The sequence below is a fragment of the Anolis sagrei genome, chromosome 2 (assembly GCF_037176765.1).
Source record: "Anolis sagrei isolate rAnoSag1 chromosome 2, rAnoSag1.mat, whole genome shotgun sequence".
Taxonomy (NCBI): Eukaryota; Metazoa; Chordata; class Lepidosauria; order Squamata; family Dactyloidae; genus Anolis; species Anolis sagrei.
The window spans coordinates 211531233-211555990 of NC_090022.1; the positions used below are offsets into that span (position 1 = coordinate 211531233).

General features: G+C 39.9%; 1 protein-coding gene across 2 annotated transcripts in view; it reads left to right on the forward strand.

Moving 5' to 3' along the window:
* The first annotated feature begins 223 nt into the window (after positions 1 to 223).
* The window catches only part of PLIN2 (perilipin 2), a 28358-nt gene continuing 3823 nt past the window's right edge, over positions 224 to 24758 (forward strand). The window contains exons 1-8 of one of the 2 annotated variants that reach the window (XM_060762429.2): positions 224 to 306; positions 4366 to 4420; positions 4508 to 4703; positions 7059 to 7141; positions 8571 to 8856; positions 10236 to 10420; positions 13606 to 13740; positions 15611 to 15901. In XM_060762429.2, the coding sequence (XP_060618412.1) occupies positions 4391 to 4420; positions 4508 to 4703; positions 7059 to 7141; positions 8571 to 8856; positions 10236 to 10420; positions 13606 to 13740; positions 15611 to 15901 (1206 nt within the window). In that variant the 5' untranslated portion in view covers positions 224 to 306; positions 4366 to 4390. Of the gene's footprint in view, positions 307 to 4365; positions 4421 to 4507; positions 4704 to 7058; positions 7142 to 8570; positions 8857 to 10235; positions 10421 to 13605; positions 13741 to 15610; positions 16767 to 24758 lie in introns of those variants that run through there. The other variant, XM_060762430.2, reaches the window with a different exon arrangement.

Genomic DNA, 24758 nt, shown 5'->3' on the forward strand with positions numbered 1-24758 from the left:
ACCTACTACAGCTCAGAGAGGCTTAAGGCATTGTAATAATCATGACAGATGTAGGAATGATGAATGAAGGAAGGTCTCGAGCAGGAGAAACCCTTGCCTTGGGCGGCGCGCCGTCAGCTGACGCTGGGCGGGGCCTCGCCGCCGGGGCGCGTCACGTGACGTGGGCGGGGCTCGGGGCAGCCATCTCGCGCCGAGGGGGCCGCCGGGCTGCATAAATTGCCGGGGAGGCCGGGGCGCGGGGCAGCAGTCGGGCGCGTGGTTGCGCAGGCGCAGTACTTCCCAGGCACCCACCCTGTCTTTCCCAAGGTGAGTTACTCTCTTGTCTTGAGTGAAAGGGAGGGAGCCTCTCGCTCTTTGGATGAGCCCTTCCAAGGGCAAGGCTGCCAAGTCTGCACAGTCTCCTGGGGTGTATCTGAAATGAAAGGATGGGCACCACTTTGCCTTCCATGGGATCCTGGGAGTTGTAGTTTGGGGAGGTACCAGCACCCATGGTTGTCTATACAGAGATGTTCTATGCAAGTCGGGAAGCTTGCTGCAGTAGCCTAAGGTTTTCAGTAAAGGTTGGTTGGGACAGCCGTTCATTTGCATCCTATACAATCTTTTAAGAGTCAGAAAACAAGACTCAAGGTGCATCTACACTGTGGAGTGAATGCAGTTTGACTGCCATGGCTCAATGCTATGGAATTGTAGATTTTCAAGGTCTTCTGCCTTCTCTGCCAAAAAAAAAGTCCTGGTGCCTTCCCAAGCTCCCATAGCATTGAGTCAGAGCAGTTCAAGTGGTTTCAAATTGCATTAATTTCAATATGTATTAGGCAAGGGGCAAACTTTGGCCCTCCAGGTGTTTTGGACTACAACTCCCACAATTCCTAACAGCCTACTGGCTGTTAGGAATTGTGGGAGTTGTAGTCCAAAACACCTGGAGGGCCAAAGTTAGGAATTGTGGGAGTTGTAGTCCAAAACACCTGGAGGGCCAAAGTTTGCCCGTGCCTGGTGTATACACACCCTTTGTGAATATTTTTAAATTTTGAAATACTCTCAAGGCGGCATTGGGAGAACGTCTTGACTGTAAAATAATCTTATGACAAGTTAATCGAATTCATATCTATTCTGTTTCCTTGTCCATAACACATGGCCTCTTTCGTTATTGGAGCTCTCAGCTCATAGTTAATGGAACAATAATATTGCTTGATATTGATACATCTCTTATCGGGTGGAAGGTAATTTAGTAGAATGCCAAGTTATACTTTATTATATACCACTTTGTGATTTTTTTAAACATGATAACGGTATTCTCAATTTGCTTCCGACATAATAAACATCTTATCTGGAATTTGAAAAATCTGAAATACTCAAAAATTATCCAGAGGGGTGGCTGAGATAGTGATACCATTGCTCCAAGCTCTAATTAAATATATATATATGTGTGTGTGTGTGTGTGTATACACACACACACACACACACACACACAACACTGTATAATGAGTGTTGCTCCTGTGTTATAAATGACATTTCCTAATTGGGTCTGGAGCCCCTGGTGGTGCAGTGGGTTAAACTGCTGCACTGCTGAACTTGCTGATCGAAAGGCTGCAGGTTCAAATCTGGGGAGCGGCATGAGCTCTCACTGTTAGCCCCAGCTTCTGCCAACCTAGCAGATCGAAAACATGCAAATGTGAGTAGATCAATAGATACCGTAACAGCACTCCATGCAGTCACCCCGACCACATGACCTTGGAGGTGTCTACGGACAATGCCGGCTCTTCGCCTTAGAAAAGGAGATGAGCTCCAATCCCCAGAGCTGGATACAACTGGACTTAATGTCAGGGGAAAACCTTTACCTTTACCCTTAATTGGTTCTATCTTTAAAAGATGGGAAAAGTTTATGAAACTGCAAAAACTTTGTTTTTGTGGGACATCCTGCAGCACATATTATTACAGTTTTTTAATGACTATGGGCCCTTTCAAATTTATGTATTTATTTAAAACTTTTATATCCCGATCTTCTCAACCTCTGTAGAGGGACTCAGACCGCCATATAACCCAGAATATCAAGGCAGAGACTCCCACAATATCTGCTCTGAACTGGGTTATCTGAGGTCCCTTTCACACAGCTGAAAATTTTAAAAAAATGTTCCTGGTTTGAAAGTGTTATTTTCTGTTTAATTGTGCGGTACTTACTTTGAAAGTAGTTGCTATACTCCAGAACCTTCATTTTTTGTAGCTGCCACAAACTATGTTGAATTGCCCGAGACTCTGTGAGATAGGGCCTTTCCACACAGCTGAATAAAATCCCACATTATCTGCTTTGAACTGGAATATATGGCAGTGTGGATTCGGATATTCCAGTTCAAAGCAGATATTGTGAGATTTCGTGCCTTGATATTCTGGGTTATATGGCTGTGTGGAAGGGCCCTGAGTCCACACTGCCTTATATTCCAGTTCAAAGCAGATAATGTGGGATTTTATTCAGCTGTGTGGAAAGGCCCTATCTCACAGAGTCTCAGCCAATTCAACATAGTTTGTGGCAGCTACAAACAATGAAGTTTCTGGAGTATAGCAACTACTTTCAAAGCAAGTGCCTCACAATTAAACAGGAAATAACACTTTCAAACCAGGAAAATATTTTCTTTTTCAAATTTTGTTACATAGTGTAATTAACATCTGGCTATGTGTACAAGGTGCATATGAAACAAAAATAAATGTCATACTTAGGTTTGGGAACCATCTCCAAGTCATTTGCATATATGAAAATGCTGGTATTCCAAAATTTAAGATCAAAACACTTATGCTCACAAGCGTAAATGATGCTCAACTGAAAACAAATGTAACTGCACAGTGTTGGGGTTTTTTTTAGGGAGTTAAAAATCTGGTTATAGTATCTACTGCTTGATCAAAGTCTGCTGTGAAATGCTGTCTTGCCTGTCTAATAGCAGAATCAGTGAGAACAGAAACACTGCTTCTCAGGATATTAGGTTTCTCTTTGTAGGTTCAAGAAATTCTCCTCTTATTAGCTAAAGGAATATTCCAGAGCTATAGCTATAGAACCGTGAAGTGTTGTTAAACTCATAGGGCAGCTTTTTCTGCTGACAAATGGTGCCACACCCAACACACACATCCAGACAATATATGCAACATGCTTGTTGGACTTTCAATCTTATTGCAATAAAGAGAGCAAAGACTACTAGTTTAAAAGAGAATATTGTATCTCATTTTTGTTTGTGGTCATGGCACAATTGATTGTCCTTGGCATTGTCCCTGAGCAAAGCCTTGGCTGTACAGTGTATGTAAGAGTGAGCAAAAGTTTACCCCAAAGATTAGGAAATTCTTCAGATTGCATGAAGTTTTAGCCTGAATTTTATTTTCCTCCTCTAATACTTCTGCATTTGGTAACTAAGGTAAACTTTACTCTCAAGAAAGGCTGATCAGCCTCAGGATTGTATACAACTCACGGCCATATAACCCAGAATATCAAGGCAGAAAATCTCCCAATATCTGCTTTGAACTGGGATATCTGAGTCCACACTGCCATATATTCCAGTTCAAAGCACTACATGTGGGATTTTATTCAGCTGTTTGGAAGGGCCCTCAGTGATATTGGTAGAGTCCTATAGAGTCTCACCCTCATCATTTCAAATTGTGCCTGTCTTTTTATTAAATGGAGCAGAAGAGTGTAGTTTAGACATGAGAACCCCTCACCACTTTCTAAGAAGGATTGAATAGAAGATATGATTTTAGATTCTAAATTTGCCATTACTTCAGAAGTAAATTAAGACAAAAAAGGTTACTTAAAATCATAGATCGGAAGAGGCAATAGCAAGGGCCATCCAGTCCAGTCCCCTACCGTGTAGGAACACACAATGAAAACACTCCCAACAGATAGCCATCCAAACTCTGCTTCAAAACCTCCAAGAAGGAACTTAGCAACCCTCTGTGGCAGCACTTACCACCAGAAAGTCCTTAATGTTGAGATGGAATTTCTCTTTCTCCAATTTGACTCCATTGCTTTGCATCCTAGTCTCCTCAGCAGGAGAAAACAAGTTTGCCCCTCCTCAATGTGACATCCTTTCAGATATTGAAACATGGCTCTCATGTTGTCTAACAGCCTTCTTTCCTCCAAGATAAATATACCCAGGTCCCCAAACCCATTCCTCACAGAGTTTGGCTTCAAAACCTTTGATCATTTTGATTGCTTTTCTTTGGACATGGTCCATCTTATCAATATCCTTCTTGAATTATGGTGCCAGGAACAGTGTTCCAGGTGAGGCCTGATCAATGCAGAAGAAATACAATAAAGTTGAGAGCATGTCCCTTGGTCTAACCACATTTGCAGGTGATGTCTAAAAGTCTCAAATGTATTTTTTCTTTCAGAGTCCAAAACGTTCAAGACTACAACATGGCGGTAGTGTCAACCAACGCACAGCAGGTATGTTTGAGTCAGTTTAATATGATGTCTGTTGTTGTTTATCCCAGAAATAACGTGAGTTAATTGTCCCATCTTTATTATTTACAGAATGTGGTCTCCCGGGTAGCCAGCCTTCCCCTGGTGAGTTCCACCTACGATATGGTTTCCTCGGCTTATGTCAGCACAAAAGATAACCATCCCTACCTGAAATCTGTATGTGAGATAGCAGAAAAAGGAGTGAAGACCATCACTGCGGTGGCCGTGACCAGTGCTCTACCTATCATCCAAAAGCTGGAGCCACAAAGTAAGGCATACTTAGTTTTGAATCTCTTTGAAATCCAGTTTTTTTGCAATATGTTGAGCCAGGTTACTGAAGTACTACCCTTAGTTTAGAAGTCTTGTAAGTAGTTAGCAACTTTGGTTAACCTTGCTAAGTAAGAATTGCTTTTTGGAGATCAGACAGGGAAGCAGCAGTATATTGTTGGGATTGTTGTTGTACTTCAAATTAACAAACGTACATGAAGATGATAATAAAACATTGGCTGGCATATGAAGGAGCAAATTAACCGTACATCTGCATTATGTCTCTTGGAGTGATTCAGAGAATGGTACGAGTTGCACACCCTTATCTCAGTGACTGGCATCAGGAGTGTGTTGGATTTCAGAATATTTGCATAAACATTGGAAATAGGTCTGAAGTCCAAATAGCAGTTGGCTTCACAGAACAATAAGCCAGAATTCCTTACTTATTATGCTTACTGTGGGGAACTATTTGCTGTCCTTTGCAGACCATTTAAGTGAATATAACACCTGGATACAACAATAAGACATCTACATCTGGGTTCCTGGTTTCTTCTTTGCAAACAAGTCAGCATTCCTAAGCCAACCAGTCCTAATTTGTTTAAATGCAACAGCACACAATATCACCTTTGTTCCTTTGGTTGATTTGTACCTGCCAGTACAAAGGAAGGCATTAATTGACTGCATTTCATCAATATGCATCTCATTCAGGTATACTGGCTTAGCATTCTCCTTCATTTCCCCCTGAAAGACAGTTTAAACAAATGGGGATCTCTCTGTTCCTCTTCTTCACCTTGTGGGTAAGGTAGGTTTTTTTTTTTTTAAATCTCAAAATCTCAGAAACCAGCAAACACAAAACACCAATTTTATTCCATTGTGTAATAGCCGACAAAAAAGGAATAAAAGTGCAACTATTATGTGATAGAATAGGGTAGTTACATTTATACAGTTTTGTAACCAGCTCTTTGAAGGCAATCATAAGACTGATGTGGCCCTTGTGAAAATAAGGTTGACACCCCTGCTCAGTATAACAGAACCAGTTTCATGAGGGAGCAATACCAAGGAGGAGAGATTATGACACTTCCTGGGGAGTGTTTAAAAGGTTGGATGACACTGAGTGATAGTTCTCCTCTTTTTGTCATAACGTTTTAAATTTTTGATATTGTAGGCACCTGGGCAAACCTTGGCATGTGTACAGACTGTTATTTACATATTTATTTCATTATATTTATGTATACCTTGCCTGTTCTCCACTGTGCTGAAAGTGGTATACTGGCCAGTCCTCCTCCCTACTTTTTTTCCTTCTTGTGAGGAAGGTTAGGTTAAGAGAGTGTGACCTGTAGGTCCCCAGGTGTTTTGGCCTATAACTCCCAGAAATCCTAGCCAGTTTACCAGCTTTTAGGATTTCTGGGAGTTGAAGGCCAAAACATTTGGGCACCCCAGGTTGAGAACCACTGGTGTGACTGGTCAAATATTCTCAGTGACTTTTATTTACACAGGAGGAGAAACACTTTTTCTCTCCAAACTCACAGGCCTGCTCTCATATTGGATGCTTTGGTTCTCTTTATGGCAGAGGTATTACAAATCAATCTGGAAAAGTTAATTGAGATTTTGCCTCTGCTGTGTCATATTCAGAGCTATATAAGACGCTCATAACTATTTATCACCCAACCTTTGGGCTATGATTCAGTTTTGAAAATTGCATTTGAATTGAAACATCGAAAATCTCCTAAGCTGCATGAAAATATTGATCTTTCTCACCATTACCGTAGCCTACCTGAAATGTATCATTTAGTGGAAACAGGCTCTCTAATGCCCATCTCAAACAATATCGCACTGTAAATAGTTCATACGGTTAGCCTGCACACTGGCGATGGCCAAACATGAGTGTTGAAGTCTGTAATTGGGTGTGAAGTCAAAGAAGTGTTGCCTTTAAGATTGCATTTCTAATGACTTTTTGCTTAATGAACTTTGATTTGTGAGATGCTTGAGTAAAATGCTTCTTGCTCAAGTTAGCATATAAAGTAACTCTTTGCTCACTTCCAGGCTGTCTTGTGCCTCCCCTTTCACCTACTTTCCAAATGCTTTATGGAAACTCAACAGTTCCTATTTTGAACTCTCTGGCCGTTAGAGTGGTGAAAACTCATTCTTGTGAACTGGCGGAAGCCCAGAAAATGCTTACTAATGCTCTAAAGGGGACTTTCATTTTCTTAGTAATGTAGTCATGCTAAACTTGGTTAACATCCTAGAGCAGAAATACTTCATGTTGCCCAATAACAAAATACGGTAAACTAGCTCCTGCAGTTATTTCAGAAATGGAATGCAAAGTTACCCTAACAGATTCTTTTAATGATTCCAGTTGCTGTTGCCAACAGCTATGCTTGTATAGGACTGGACAAAGTGGAAGAGAGGTTGCCCATTCTGTATCAACCAACTGATAAGGTAAGTTGTTTAGAAACTATTCAGAAATGCTTTAGGCTTGCCTCACATTCACTAAATTGCCTACAAACTAGGATATTGTTCTAACCCACCAACTACTTGGGTTAGAAAAGTAATGCTCTAAAGTACTTCAGTGCCAAAAAGAATGTAGTAAATCTGGAGTTGATAGAATGTTATGAAAACGTAAGAAATTTGTCCAATGGCTCATATATGAATTTGGCACCCACTTTCTCTGCATCAGGTTCTTCAAATTTCATACTGATGCCTTTTTTAAAATGTGAAAGCAAATATTTTGGATATTTATCCAGACTTATTCTTGTGCCTGTAGAGTATTCTATACTACGTTTTATGAACAAGAGTTAACATCGATGTCTTCAAGTTGACATTAGGGGACACTTGGCTACTTACAGCATTTCCATGAAGTTTTGTAGACTCTGTATAGAAATCCTTTTATAGCTTAGTTAATTAACAGGAAAAAAGGACATAGCAAATCATTTAGGATTTCTAAAATAAAGTTAGGTAACTATCTTAAAAGCCCCTTGTGCAAACAGACTTTTCTCCAAACTTTGGTGAATACAATGGTTCGCTGATATAATTTACCAAATTCCACCATTACAGTGATGTTATAGATTGGTAACGTGTTCACATGCGTGCAAGCAAACAGGGTCCTGGCATAGATAAATACTCTATATCCGTGGGTTAAACTATCCACTATTTGATTTTTTTTTAAAAAAAGACGATCTTAATTTTGCCATTTTATATTAAGAATACCATTTTACTGTGCCATTGTGTATAATGGGACCTGAGCATCTATGGCACTGGTTCTTAAGCTTCCTAATGCTGTGACCCCTTCATACAATTCCTCATGCTGTGGTGACCCCCAACTATAAAATTATTTTTATTGCATAATTATAATTTTGTTACTGTTATGAATTGCAATGTAAATATCTGATATGCAGGATGTATTTTCATTCAACTTGGCACAAATATCCGATACGCCCAAATGTGAGTATTGGTGGAGTTTGGAGAAAATAGACCTTGACATTTGGGAGTTGTAGTTGCTGGGATTTATAGTTCACCTACAATCAAAGGTCATTCTGAACCCCACCAACAACAGAATTGGGTCAAACTTCCCACACAGAACCCCCAAGACCTACAGAAAATAATGCGTTTTCTGATTATCTTTGGCAAGCCCTTTGACCCCCCCCCCATGACCTCTAGATTGAGGAATGCTGACCTATGGATATTGGTATCCACAGGTGTCTTGGAACCAAACCAGTAGATACCTATTTGTTTTAGCCACAGTACAGATCTTTTGCATTTCAAATATGATGATCAATTCTAAGAAAGTACATTTTGTCTCAAGAACTTAACACTACTTGCATTCATTCTTAGCTGGCATTGAGACATCTTCAACTTCCTCTCCCTCTAGGTTGTTGCTAATGCAGTGGATGCGGTTGTTGGAGCAAGGGATGCTGTAACAATCACTGTGACTGGTGCCAAGGATACTGTTGCACAAAGAATCAATGGAGTTGTTGACCTGACCAAAGGAGCTGTTCAGGACAGTGTGGAGCTGACTAAGTCAGTTGCTATTGGTAGCATCAACACTGTCCTGGGCAGCCGGGTGGTGCGCCTTGTGACCAACGGAGTGGATACTGCACTCAGTCGATCAGAAACTCTTGTAGACCAGTTCCTCCCACTTACAGAAGAAGAGCTGGGTAAGTTCTCCCTAAAGGACAAGTTTATTGACCCTGTTGACTGATTTGCTATTTCATCCATTGAGACGGGAGCACAAATGGTTTGTCCTGCTTAAGTAGGTAAGGGGGGGGGGAGAGGATCATCATGGGACCTTTCAGATGTTTGACTACAAATCCCAGCAGCTCTAGCCAATGAAGTCATTGGTGACAAATGTTGGCTTTTACCCTTCTATTAAAAATGAGCATGGTTCACTGCCCAACACACATTTTGGTACCTCAAATGTTTGCCCCATTTCTGGGTGTATTTGCGGATTCCAAAAACGGCACCACTTTCCCGCTATTAGTGCTAGTTAGTGAGATACAAAACATATGCTTCTGCTGGTCAGTGACCATAATAGTTTTGTATTGTGTTTTATAGAACATATGCCATCTTCCAGTTGCCGTCTGCTTGCCCATAGAAGATCATGATAACCATATCTAAGAACTATAGCTGATATAGCCAGTGCAGTTATCTGAATCAGCACCTCAAATAACGCCAGGAACACACCTTAAAACTGAGATACTACATTTTTTGTTGTTGAACTATGTAGTCATTATCAAGAGTTATATTGCCATGATAATGATTCATTGATGGAGCTTTGCTTATGGCTGAACATTACTAAAATATAACATGATTTTTGTTCCTGGGTTATAAATGTCGATTTTCTAATTGGTTCTATCATAAAAACATGGGAAAAGTTTATTAAACTGCAAAAAATTGGTATGCGGGACACCCTGCAGCCCATGTTGCTATAGTTTTTCAATGAATATCTCACTGATTCTCAATCAATTCAACATAGTTTGTGGCAGCCCCAAAAATGAAGTTTTTGGAGTAGAACCATTACTTTCAAAGTAAGTCCTGCACAATTAAACAGAAAATAACACTTTCAAATCAGGAACAGAAAATTTTGTGACCTAATGTTGTTGGACGAGTGATCAGTCAGTCCAATAACATACACCATTGGCCTTCAAACTGAAGTTCACCAAATATTTTCTTCCATAATTCCTGACCACTGTCTGTGCTAGCTGGGGCTGACGGGATTGCAATCCAAAATATTTAGAGGACACCATCTTGGATAAGGATGGAGTCCATCAAATTGTGGCAGCTCTCCAGGATCTAAAGATGGCCTTTGATCAAAGTATTTTCTGGAAGCCTGGTTTGCCGATATGTTTATGAAAATAATACATTTCATTGTTAAATGGGCCATTTCACAACTAACTGTAGCAAATTTAATGAGTCTTTAAGATAGGCTTTTGATCTGGAAATAATATTAATAAAAATATGAAGCACTTGCTAGCTTTGAAATTGTAAATGGTATAGGCCTAACATAGTGACATTTCAAATGGTTTGCTGTCTGCAGAGAAAGAAGCTACAAAGATGGAAGGATTTGAAGTTGATGTTCAGAAGCCAAGTTACTATGTTCGACTAGGATCTTTATCTTCAAAGGTCCGATCACGTGCCTACCAACAGGCCTTAAGCAAGGTTAGAGATGCAAAGATCAAAAGCCAAGAGACAATTTCTCAACTTAATTCCACAGTTAATCTGGTAAGTGTATTTCTGATCTTCAGATTTTTGTATAGTTTGAGTATCCCTTATCTGAAATGCTGGGGACCAGAAATGATTTGAATTATGAATTTGTTCCAATTTTGGAATACCTGTATTTGCATGTACGTGATAAATTGGATGTGAAATCAAATTTTTAAACATGAAATCGATGTATTTCATTTGCACCTTATACATAAAGCCTGAAGATAATTTTATACTATATAGTCTTCAAAAATCTGTGCATGAAATAAAGTTTTAACTTCAGAAAGCAAAGATGTTGTGGTAACAGTTTTGGATTATTTTGGATTATTTTGGATTTTGGAAAAGGGATGCTCTACTTGTGAAGGAATTAAATAAATGCTGGGGCTTTGTGCGGTATGTGTAATCCAACTCACAAATTTTAATGTTTTTCCTTCCTTAACTAATAGGACAAAGTGTGTTGCTAGCCTGCACACACATCCATGAAAATTAAAAAATAGATTGTTAAATATAAGTAACACCAATTTGTTAACGTGAATCAATTATTATCAAACTATTAAAGATGGTGAAATAGCTGTTGTGGAATCACACAAGAATGATAACAGGTGATAAAGGGTGCATCTACACTATAGAATTAAAACACTAAAAACACTTTAACTGCTATTGCTCAATGCTATGGAATCATGGGAGCTGTAATTTTACATTGTCTTTTGCCTTTGCTGTCAGAGTGCTGATGCACTGCACCAAACCACAAATTCAGTGATTCCATAGTATTGAGCTATGACCAATAAAGTGGTTTCAAACAGTGTAGCTGCAACCAAAGTGTAGTATTTTGTTCAAGGTCAGTCCTATTCTTAATTTAAAAGGGCTAATAGGGGGAAAGAACTTTTTTTTCCTCAAAATGTACCAATTTATTATTTGTAGCTGAAAGGGAACATTTGCACTCCCTCTTGGGTGCAAAACATTATGTATGAGTATATGTACATATGTTCCATTTCCACAAGGGTCAATATTAACAGGCCACATAAATACAGCAACAGCACAACTGCTTCAAGTTCAGCTTCCTCCTCAATGAAGCCACAGACTCCTCCCTAATTTTACTTGCGACTGCTTCTCAGATTAAACTCTGTATTGTGCAAACAGCTAATAATGCTAATGCTGCCTATTGTAATTAATAATCCACAATTGAGATGCAGGCAGCTATAATAGCATCAGGTGGCTGTTTAGTCAATCAGGCTGCAGGCTTCTGGTGTAATCCGAACTGTGAGACCGTGTTACATATATGCAGGATTTATTTAAACCCAATTTATGCCAGAGACTGGATGTAAATTGTGGGCTTTCAGACAATTTGATAGAGGCAGGTCCTGTCAACCCTAGGTAAAGAGAAAAGTTGATATTTTCTAGCCTGTGCTATTCCCTATGGAATAGACTTCACCTTTTGTTATTACAAGTGAAAGTGTGGCATTCCTAATTGTGCTGAACCACAGGAATGGTATGCATATGACAAGCTGTCTTCAGTTGCTGAAAATGTGGTACTATGTGACCTTTTAAAGATCCAGTGTTATTGTGATAGGAGCCCCCAATGACGCAGTAGGTTAAACCCTTGTGCCGGCAGGACTGCTGACCAAAAGGTCAGTGGTTTGAATTCGGGGAGCATGTGTCAGCTCCAGCATCTCATGTGGGGACATGAGAGAAGCCTACCACATGAAACTACAAGGAGAGAAGCAGAGCTTTCGGGAGAGAAATTCTAATTTTCTTTCCATTCCTGCCAACATCCCTTTTCATTTTCACTTTCTCCTTATAACCATATTCCATGGAAATTGGAATGTAAAAAGATTCACTTGGCACCATCCGAAGCATATTTTCTAAGTCTAACTGCCTGGTGGGGGAAATTTCATTTAGAAGGAGTCAATTTGGGGAGGGAAAGATTAATCCTCCCCTCCCTATTGTGCTTCCTGACCCTATCTCCCAGAACCGGGCACAGAAGATAAGCATTTCTTGGTGCTAATGAAGCCTATTTTCCCCTAAGCCAGACTGCTGGGGAGAGGAAAACATTGGCTGGCTCCAAATGCACCACAGTCTGGCACTTCTCCACCCTTGGTGTTAAAGCAATGCAGTAAAGGCATTCAATGAAAAAGAGGCTCTCAAATTCAAATTTGGTGTGGCTTAGGAGAAAAGTGATTTGGCTTTCTTTTAGAGGAGTCATTCTCATTTCTGTCTAAAGACTCGGCTTGTCTCATAAGCTCCTCTCCTTCTCAGGGACCGGTAGTAAAACACCCTTTGTCCAGCTGATCCTTGCCTTTGTCCACATGTTAACGTGTGTTGCCTGCAAATGTGGGAGAAACTTGTTCATCTCACATTTTAATGCCAGTTTACCTAATTCCTTCTAAGCTAATGCGTGACTCAAAAATTAAGTTGTACTAAAATAGTCATTTTCCTGAATTTTTCAGTATGCAATCAAACAAATATGAAGCTTAAATGGGATAAAAGCAAAAGTTTAGTAAAATAATATTAACAATGATGACAATAATAACAAATACATGGTGATGTATTACATTAGGGAAAATGCCTATAGGAAGGCAGAGTAGCAAAATTATGAGAAATGCATGTGAATTTTGTTTAAACAAATTTCAAGCCTATGCAGAAAAGTGATGAAAATAATTTAAGATGGGGAAAACCAGAATTGACAGATATATCTGTCCTCAGTGTTGCCCTATATCAATGGGATCTACTTATACTTTAGGAATCTAACAACAACTTTATTGTATCCCACCACCATTTCCCTGAAGGGTCTCAGAGTGGGTTACGCACGGCACAAGGTGCCTAAAAAGAACTTAAAATGAAAACAAGTTAATAATCCATTTAAATAAAATGTAGAAATATAAAAGAATAATTAACACTCAATTAAAAATAGCGCCCATCAACCAATGGTGGGAAACTACTATAAATGTGGCCAGGCAGTAAACAATCAAGCTGGGAATGGGATAAGTTCAAAGCTATAGCCCATGGGAAGAGGGCATAGGATAAAGTTCTCCGAGGCCCAGCAGGTGATGGCTTCTGCATTGGCACTAGTCCATGGACCATCACTTTTTAGTAGCATTTTTGTATTGATGGACTTTTCATTGTATAGAATACACCAAGGTTCTGAAAGGTTTTAAAAATACTTAATACAAATATAAACATGTAGGTTTTTTTTTCTATTCTAGATTGAATATGCCAGAAAGAATATGAATAGTGCCAACCAGAAACTCCAAGATGCCCATCAAAAGCTATACAATTCCTGGGTAGAATGGAGAAAAAGCACAAGCCAAAATGATGAGGATGACTTGAAAAGTGCTGAGGTAGGTTCCTGAATGTGCCTGCCATAGATCTAGAAACGTACAAACGAGGATTAACACCATATGCATTGTGGTCTGACTTGTGTTCCCTTTCTATTCTGTGTAACTGAAGCAAGAGCAGTTAAGTATCAGGGACCATTTCTGCCTGATTGATAAGCTGACTTCAGATGTGTACATTAAATCAACAGAGGTCCATGTGCACATACATATTTGGTCTTTAGATGCTTTCATGAGACTTACTGGTAAAATTGATATGTCTTGCTGTAGGTAGGCCAAACTATGGAGGGAATAAAACCCAGCAATTTCTCCTTGCAGGGATTTGATTTAGAATATTTTAATAGTTTGGTTTGATCTTGAGGTCTCCAAAATGTTAAAAAGTAACACCGAAAACACCTTTTCTTGCCGGTCATTGCAGCACTTTACAGCTGAGTATCCTGAAAGTTCTCTATCAAGGTTAAGAGTATTAACCTCTTGACCCATATAATTACCGCAACGATAAGAACTCCTGTCCAAGATTGAACCATCGGCTTAAATTTAGCTCTTGCTACTACTGGGCATTATCTGCTAGCCTTCTCCAGTCTCTGAAAGCACATCAAACTTGTACAAAGCCAAAACATGTGAACTAGAAAGGGAGTCCACTCCTACCAAATTTTTACACAAATATCAGGATAAAACTAGCTGGTAACTTGGAGAAAGCTGAAGAAACAATTTGCAGAGCTACATAAAATGAAGAAAAGGGATGATTTCATGCTTGATTCAGCTGGTAGTTCCACCCAAAAGTGGAATCCCTTGGACTGGACCTTCTGGTATCCAGAGAAATTGCATTCAATAGATTAGATCCAGACGTGTGCTCAGCAGTGTCATTCAAGGAATCGAACAGGTCGTAACTCCTTCGGATTCTCCCTCTGAAGATTAATTTTTGCAGTTAACTGCTGTGAAATAAGATGTCACAGGGATTGGACTGGATGGCCCTTGTGGTCTCTTCCAAATCTATGATTATGGCAAACCTATGTATGAGAGACTTTCAAGTCACTCTGTCATCAAGCATGTCTTGTTCATGTCTTGTAGACTCGGGGTTGTAGCTTCAGAGCCTACTTATTTGTCTTTTTAGCAGTCCACACCATGTTATTGCTGTAACAGGGGAGAGGGGCGCCAAATTACATTGTCAATCATGCAAGATGAGAAAGGGCACAAGAGATTGATGAAAATTGCTACTCTTGTTTCTTTGACCATCAAGATCATTATTAAATATTGGCTCCATCCAAGAATGAAAGGAGCTAATCTGGATCCAACCGATAATGTTGAAAAAGTGAATTTTCAGCATTTCATGAAATGCTGAAAATTTAACAACAATGTATAGAAGATTCCATATTCTATATATTTCAGCTAGAAGTAATACCGTATTTCCTCGAGTATAACACTAATGTAACACAACAACAACAATATTTTGTTATGGTTCAAAGACCCTTTTTCTCCAAAGGTGTATAAAATGTACAAGGTTAATAATGTCAACACAGCTGACGGGTTACACACATAGTTGGATAAAATTTAAAACAGTTAAAACTGCTTAGAATACAGAGTTAAAACTGTTTGATGCCATATATGATGGCTAAAAACGTAAGTTAAAAGCTACAACGGTACTGGAATGTTTCAGCCTGTATCTAAAACTGGGATTTGTATAATCCTGGCTGCCATAGAAAAAAACTTGGCAACCGCCAAGGTTACATGGGGAAGATTGTCACCAAATAAAATATAAATATCCATTACCAAGATCATCTTACTAGTCCTTCACTGCATTTGTTGTGAAAGCTCAGAAACTATTATTAGCACAATGATAAACATATTCCCAAGGTCTGTTTTTCCTTCTTTCCAGCACATTGAATCACGCACGCTGACGATCGCACGGAATCTGACTCAGCAGCTTCAAACCACCTGCCTCACCCTGGTGTCAAGTATACAGGGTTTGCCACAGAATATCCAGGACCAGGTTCACCACGTCGGGGAAATGGCAGGAGAAGTCTACCGAAGCTTCCGGTCGGCATCTTCCTTCCGTGAAGTGTCTGACAATCTCATTACCACCAGTAAAGGGCAACTGAAGAAAATGAAGGAATCACTGGATGATGTGATGGATTACCTTGTAAACAACACGCCCCTCAACTGGCTGGTAGGTCCCTTTTACCCACAATTGGCTGGCTCTCAAAATGCTGAGCACAAAGGTGAAGGGGAGAAAAAGACCAGCCGGAAGAACAAACAGCCTGAACACAACTCAGAATAAATTTCATGCATGGCAAATGTAAACGTTGTAGCCTAAATGACAAGGTGGCTTAGTTGCTGAAGCTGCAATGTAACCTGTTGGAGGAATTAAATGGCAGCAGAAATTTGCTTTCTGCCCAACGTCTACTGGTTCTTTTTCTGAACTGAACTGAACTGTCCAATGAGAAAAGCAATGGATATCTGTGTGAGTCTAGCTTTTAGTGCTTTGGCTAAAAGCAGCAAAAGATGTGAAGTGCCTTAAGAATTCTAAACCTCAGCAGATTACATTGTTGAAGTCGCCTTGTTTAGTTACAAAGCCCCATCTTACCTTTGAAGTGGCTTTTAAAAACGTTTACTGCTATTGTGATGTATGATCAAAAATACTTGACAAAAATTTCAACTTTCCAGCAGTATAATTGGAATTTTATTTTAAACTTGCTTTGCAAATTGTGTAGTATGTCCTTGCATCTATACTATACTAGTATTGTGTGCCTTTACCGATTTGTTATAGTACCAAAAAAAGCTTGACAAACATTGCCACTCTTCCTGTATGGGGCTTATGGTTGATATTTGCCAGAGTTACTCATATGCTGTGACAGTTTACATTATTTCCACATTTTTAAGACTTTGTTCAACTCAATAACTCCATTTAAACTGTTGTGCACTGAACACAAGATTCACGCTGTTTGTACATGGGTGTTTAGCCTGTCTTTCTGTAGTGCCTTGCCTTGTAATTTTATATGTATTCATTAGTAATAAATGCTTCAGCAGCCAAAGTCTGTCTCTTGAATTATGTAAAACAAATATGGTGGATTCTAAAATGAGTGTTGTGACTCAATTATTATTGTGGAGGGTTTTTCAAAAATGGGTGAACACAAACTGCTGGTCCATTAATCAGCCCCAAACATGACATGAAAATGGATGGGCTAGATGTTGCTGCTGCATTTGTTTCCTCCCTGTGGCTCCTCATCCAAATACTTACTGCTTCTTTAGCTTTGTTGTTCCAGCATCATATTCTAGTTTTTGGTTATAACCTGTGTTTTTGGGTCATGGTTTCCTAACTGATTGGATTATGGTGCGGCTATAATAATTTCCTGTCTTCTACAGTAAACATATGCAGGAGTCCTCATGGTCCCTCAGATTTTATAATAAATCGCGAGACTTAATAGTTAAAGATTCAACACTTCAGTGTTAAAATGCTCATGACTTATCTGGAATATCTATGCTTGTTGCTCTACTGATGTTTTGCTTGCTGCTCTTGCTTACTCTATATACTCATATATGCATCTAGAAATTATAATTAAAAAATCAGCTCCAAAACAAAAAACAAAAAACCATAGGTCAGTGGAAATACGATACCTTAGCTCTTTAAGAAAAAAAAAAAAGAATCATTCCCTTCTTTGAAGAGAGTGGCAAAAAGAAAGAGCATACTCCATATGTGTCAAACTCAAGGCCCATGGGCCAAATCCATGTCTTTTTATGTGGCCCTCCGGGTCCTGGACTACAACTGCTGTATTCCTCATTTATTTTATTTAATGTCAAAAGCATTGCATAATTAAAACAAGTATAAAACTGATAAAATCGAGGGAACACAAGCAACGAAATAATTTTTGACCCAAAATGGGCAACAATGATCTCATTGTCTGTAGCTTTAAACAGTTCTTCCTCCAGCAGAGAAGAGCTCTTTGCCCCACCCCAGCCATTCCACAGATATATAAACCCATTGTCCTAATTCCAACAGACCTCACTACCTCTGAGGATGCTTGCCATAGATGCAGGCGAAACGTCAGGAGAAATGCCTCTAGAACATGGCCCTATAGCCTGAAAAAACCCACAAGAACCTAATTCTTCCTCTATACATGAGGCAGGGCATTGTGGGCAAGCATACAGATACAAGGTTATTTGCTCTGCTCCACAGTCACACAAGGTGGAGGATTCTTTTAGGTAGTGCCATTTTGCCAGGTTGTCTTTTGATCTGCCTACTCTGCTTCCGAGTCTGTTCTTGCCAATTCTTCGTTTGCCCCTGGAGGCAGACCCTCGTGGGGGGCCATCCATTTGGGATTTCCTGGTTCAGCTGCCCAGAGGGATATTAGAATCATAGAATCAAAGAGTTGGAAGAGACCTCATGGGCCATCCAGTCCAACCCCCTGCCAAGAAGCAGTATTCTTGCAGTTGTTGGGGGAACATTAAGGGGAGTGGTGGTTCTCATGAAGATTTTCCTTGATTTGAGTACTGGCAGGAGGCTGATAGCCGTGCAGTGGGTGGCTTTCACAGTGTTCAACCACATTTCTCTCACAGTTAGTAGCAACTTCCAGTCGCACATGGGGCAGGGCAATGCCAGTTAGCTTATAGAGAGAGTGTCTATCAACAGGTGTCGGTTTGAGATATCCTGTGATTATTTTACATGTTGTGTTCAATGCTATATTCCTCCTCATTAGGCCTCATGACTACAATTTATGGGAGTTGTGATACACGAACACCTAGAAGACTGCAGTTTGTTCTCTTTAGTTGGGATAGTGGGGTTTTAATTTAGATACAAGGCTTGTGGGTATGTCCTTTAACCTTTCCCCAACCACAGAGCCACATGTGTTGTTGGGTGGCAATTTCCATTATTCCAGTCAGCATGGTGGATAAACAAAAGTGACAGGAGTTGTCATTTAATAACAACCTGGGGATCCAAATTGGGGAAAAACTAAAGGGTACTGACAACTATGTAAACAATATATAGTTAGCCCTCTATTTCCATGGATTCTCCATCTGTAGCAGTGGTTCTCAACCTGTGGGTCCCCAGATGTTTTGGTCTTCATCTCCCAGAAATCCTAACAGCTGGTAAACTGGCTGAGATTTCTGGGAGTTGTAGACCAGGGGACCTAAGGTTGAGAACCACTGATCTGTGGATTCCACGGCCCTGGGAAGAAAATCATAAGGCTGATGTGGCCCTCGATAAAAATAGATTTGACACCCTTATCCTGGGAGAACGAAAGCACTAACTCATTCTACTCTCTGCCATGGCACGGCTTCTGAATGTCTGGATGTGGAAATGGCAACGATTAGCAGGGAAAGAAGTATCAGTGCTTTCCCCTCTCTGGAGAATGACCCTCAACATATCCAGAGATCATATCAGAATCCATAATTCTGACTTCCAAACCTGCCCTTGACTTACACATGAGTATATACAGTAATGTCAAATGAAAATTTTGGTTTTGGCTCTGGTAATCAATGGTCTATTTTCCTTTTCCTTGCTTTTGTCCACATGGATGAAGAAGCAGTGGAACTGTTCATGTGTATCTGGATGAGTCGTGCTTACTAGCAAAGTAGACTTAGCATTGAATAGAGTCATGGCAGTGGCCTCCAACAAATGAAAGGATAACAAATGGTTAGGCTTTCATTGTATATGCCCTTCTAGTTAGAGGTCCTAAAAAACCTGGCTGGCCTTGAGTACTATACAGTTTGACTGGGGAGTTGGTTGTCATTTCTGTTTCACTTCAAGCTGCAAAACGTCATTATCCAGCCCTACCAGCTATCTATTTCCCTGATCTATGAATCATGACTTTCTATACATGGCCTCGGTTTTAGCTATATATGGATCATGATTACACTGTGGATCTTGTTTGGACACACCCTCTGTTTATAATAATTTTTTTTTCATGTCGGGAGCGACTTGAGAAAACTGCAAGTTGCTTCTGGTGTGATAGAATTGGCCGTCTGCAAGAACATTGCCCAGGGGATGCCCAGATGTTTAGATGATTTCCCATCCTTGTGGGAGTCTTCTCTCATGTCCCCACATAGGGAGCTGGAGCTGATAGAGGGAGTTCATCCATGCTCTCCTCAGATTCGAACCTCCAACCTGTCAGCCTTCAGTCCTGCCGGCACAAGGGTTTTACCCATTGCACCATTGGGGGCTCCAGTAATAATAACACTAATAACAATAATCTTTATTTATATCCCACCACCATCTCCCCAAAGGGACTCGGGGTGACTTACAAGGCAATACAAGTGTAGTACATAACATAAACAGTACATGGGTATAAAAACAATATCACACAAAAGTTATAAGAACAACCACTATTAACACATAAAATAAAATAAAAACAAGTTTAAAACGCAGACCATCCAAAAGTAGTTGCCTTCAAATCACAACTAAAGTGCCAAAGTGACAACCCCATATGGGCCCATTTCAGCCTACTTGAGATCAAAAACCTGCTTAAAAATACATGTTTTTAGGCTGGATTGGATGGAGTCAAGGGTGGGCGCTAACCTCCAAACTTAGGTAATCATTGTGTTGATTACAAGACTGCATGTTCTCCTTGGCTCATCATTTCAGCTAAACCCTAAGTTTAGGATAATTTCTTGTTACCCAGTGTACTCATTGAATGAAGATGGACTCAGCAAGGACATGCAGTGGATACGTTCATCACCATTATTGCTCACAAATCATCATTTGTCCTGCAATATGTAATTTGTATATCCAAATAAGCAATAATAGACATTCCTGAAAACACAGCAGTTGTCAAAACAGTCTACTTTTGATGTTTTCCTAAAGCCTTTGATGGAATGATGGAAAGAAACCCTGCCATTATGGTTTATGAAATCTAAAGATGTTTTGTAGTTCAGTGTCTTCACAAAGTTGATTTTATAACAAGTTGACTTTAATAACAAACATCTGCTCCTCAAGCTTTACTTGCGTGTTAAATATTTAGTATAGGAATTTAATAGCCCCCCTTGGCTTGATGGTCTTCAGAGAGGTAATCTTGAACTTTCAAATGCCAATAAAATTGGTAGTTCTCAAAACAGGCACAACTGCAGTATGCATCATAAAAGCAGTATGTGCCCTGACATTTAAATGCCATAGCAAATGAAAAGTTTTAACTTGATCGCATGAAGAACACCAATTGTATGGGAAAATGCCACCAGCTGAAAAGACCCATCGCTAATAACTGGCCAATTCACTTCTCAAGATGTAAGGAAAACAACAGTTTCAAGTAGGATAACAGCAGACTAAGACAGTATAGCATAGCATAACAGTATACTTGTCTTTAAAGAACATGTTAGCCTTTGAGCAATGTATTAATTTAATTGCAATTATGAAGAATATTAAATATCAGATTTGGTTAAGATCTTACCCTTTATTGCTCTATTTTTCATAAAACCATAACAGCTTTTGGTAGAGGAATTGTGAAGTAGAACCAACTGACACATTAACTTCCCTGGATGCACAAACACATAGAAGATGTCCTTGTTCTCTGCCCAAAAGAGAGTAGTCTCTGATTTGAACTTATTGGCAAGGAAGCTAACGGCTATAACACTGACTTATTTATTTATTATTATTTATTAAAAATATTTATACCTGTTCCTTCTCGACCTCCACGGAGGGACTCAGAACGGTTTCCAAACAGGCAACAATTTGATACCAACTATAATATAAAACACATAATAAATACAACCACAAAATTAAAATAATTCTAACCATACATTAAGAACCCACTCGCCAGATTAAAATAACCAGAATTAAAATTGTCATGCAAAGCAGTCCAAGTCTGGTCCAATAAATCTTATCAAGAAATAACATAGTATTTGCGTGGTGCATGTCAAAACTTTGCCTTGAATATACACACCATTCAAGGGCATTGAATAGATTTCTGGAAAGAGAAATCCATCAATACTTTTAAGCAGAAAACATATGTCAGACTCAAGGCTTGTAGGCCAAATCCTGTATTTCTCATCATTAGACATCATGACTAGAACTGGTGGGAGTTGTAATACACTAACATGCAGAAGGCTGCAGATTGTTCTGTTAATCAGGATTGTGAGGTTTGGATTTAGGTATTTTAAAATGTCCTTTATCCTTTCTACCACCTTAGAGCCATAAGTGTTTTTGGGTTGCAATTCCCATTATGCCATCTATAACACTGAGAATAGGGAGCCCCCGGTGGTGCAATGGGTTAAACCCTTGTGTCGGCAGGACTGCTGACCAATAGGTCAGGAGTTTGAATCTGGGGAGAGCGGGTGAGCTCCCTCTGCCAGCTTCAGCTGCTGATGTGGGGACATGAAAGAAGACTCCCACAGGATGGTGAAAACATCAAATATTGGGGTGTCTCCTGGGCAACATCCTTGTAGAAGGTCGATTCTCTCAGACCAGAAACAACTTGCAGTTTCTCAAGTTGCTCCTGACACACACACAAAACCCACGGAGAATCAAAAGTGATAGGAGGTGTTGTTTAGAGGCCTGGGTCTGGGGCCCCAATTTTGGTATGAAAATGAGTTTGACAACCCTGATATAGATGTTATATGTATCTGGTTGTAGAGGACATGGTCCTAGCCTGGGTACTAGGACTGTATGCTCTGAAAAGGTAAAGTCCATGCAGCAACCCCCACAAAATAGCCTTGGTTTAAATTTTCAGCACATGTTCCATTAACAGAAACAGCACTGGATGATTTATGGGTCAAAGATGAATTATGAGATAGTCATCACTTTTCATTTTTCTCCCGATGGTTTGAACCATATTTTAAGACTGGCGAAAATGCTTTTTCTGGCAAGCTTCCAATCCACACAGCAAAATTATAGCAGTCTGACAGCCCTTTAACTGCCATAGCTCCATCCTATATAATCCTGGGATTTGTTGTGGCACCAGAGCACTCTGACGGAGAAGGGTAAATATCTCACAAACCAACAAATCCCACAATTCCATAGTATTGAGCCATGGGAGCTATTGTGGTGTCAAGCTGTTATAAATCTGAAGTATAGATATCACTGATATCTCATTCCAAATGTTGTTTTGAACATTTGGATGAAATTGAGATGCGTCCATTTTTTTCTGATCCATTTCCCATTTTACTGTGAAGATCAAGTACATATAATTTCCCAGTGTTGATGGCAGAAGAGAAATTAATTTTACTATAAGTAAATTGACGTGTAGTGCCCAGCCCTGAATTAGTGTTTTGCTGAAGACTTGAGTAGGTGAAACTCTGATCCCCCCGATATATATATAGTATCAGGAGTGAACTACACAGTTGTCCCTTACTGTGCTGAAACTGCACCAGTTCCAGATCCCTCTGCCTGGCTTTCTCGCCTGTAGTTTTAGAGCAGTTACTTTTATTTTAGTTTTTTTGAGGGTGAAGTTTAGAAAAAAAAAAACCTTCCTGGTTTGTGTCAGCCGTTTTGTTTGCCCTTTGCCTGAGGAAAAAGGAGCCGTTTTGTGTCAGTTAGTTGGCCACACCCCTTTACCTGAGGTGAAGGAGCCATTTTAGATCATAGACCACCTGGGACCAACTGAAGACATGTCTTGCCTCAAGGATTCCCTATCCTTGAGGCAAGACGTGTCTTCAGTTGGTCCCAGAGAGTCAGGCTTGGACAAGCCATTCAAGTCAATACTATATAAAAAGTTGTACTTCATAACCAGTTGTATAATATAACTATATTACCTACAACCAGTTACTTCAGACGAGTTACCTACTACAACCAGTACTTCAACCAATTAGTTAAACGATGATTAGTTAACCTGTTGGGTATTGGGCGCCTCAGAGGCCCCTATACCAGAAACTGAGAGCAAGGAAAATAATAATAATAATAATAATAATTTATTTATTTATTTATTTATTTATTTATTTATATTCCACCCTTCTCACCCCGAAGGGGACTCAGGACGGATCACAGTACACATACACGACAAACATTCAGTGCCGCTTTGTATAGACAATACACAGACAGACAGACAACAGAAGGAGGTGGTTTGTTTCGAAACAGTATCCAGCTGTTTTTGGTGCCATGGAAGGTTGGGCTTGAGTCCAGGGGGTGCTGTTGCTCTATCCTCTATGACGAAGAGCCGTCAGGACTTCCTCCTCCCTTTTGGTCACCCAGCATTTTTGGATCTTATTTATTTATGGCGTCGTAAAACACCTCCCCTGCTTTTAGTGGTACCTAATTTCTCCAACCACAGCTAAAGCTGTTTTCGAATTGCTTAGGTAAACAATGAGCTAGGCTGACAGTTGGCAGCTCACGCCAACCCAGGGCTTCTAACTTGCAACCTTTTGGTTGATAGATCTTATAATTGCTGATGATTTACCAGCTGTGCTAAACCTCTGGCCCTGCCATCTATTCTCCTTAGAAACATTCGCATCTGGCAGCTTCAGAAACATTAAGTTACCTTTCAAGTTTTAAATATGAATTTTGTTGGGGGGAAATCAAGTTAAGACCAGTGGTTCTCAACCTGGGGTTCCCAGAGGTTTTTGGCTTACAACTCCAAGAAATCCCAGTTAGTTTACCAACTATTGGGATTTCTGGGAGTCGAAGGCCAAAAACATCTGGGGACCCCAGGTTGAGAACCACTGAGTTAGACCCAAGATTTGTTAATAAATCGTTACTTTTGCCTCAAAGCAACAGCATGGACATTAATTCTGTGGGGTTCCTTGTTCCAAAAGAAGGCAATTCAGCATCTGACAGACACGTTGATGCCAAATAGCCCTAAAAGCAGCTGGGGTGAAATAGCACACTTACCTTTTGCTATTTGTCAATTGCAGATAATTTCTGCCTTTGATCATCCCACTTCCATTCAACTTTTTTTTTTCTATTCAGCTTTTTCCTGTACTGTCCACAAGTTTGGGAGAATAGAAATTATCTGATTTAAGATTTTGGATAAACCCAATTTCTCTCAAGTCACAAAGAGTGTATGAATTCTCTCCTTCACAGCAGGTTGAACTAGATGGCTCTACAATTGTCCTGTTGTATGGTTCTGTTCTTTTTAAGGAAGGGCCCATAGTCCAATGCTTTG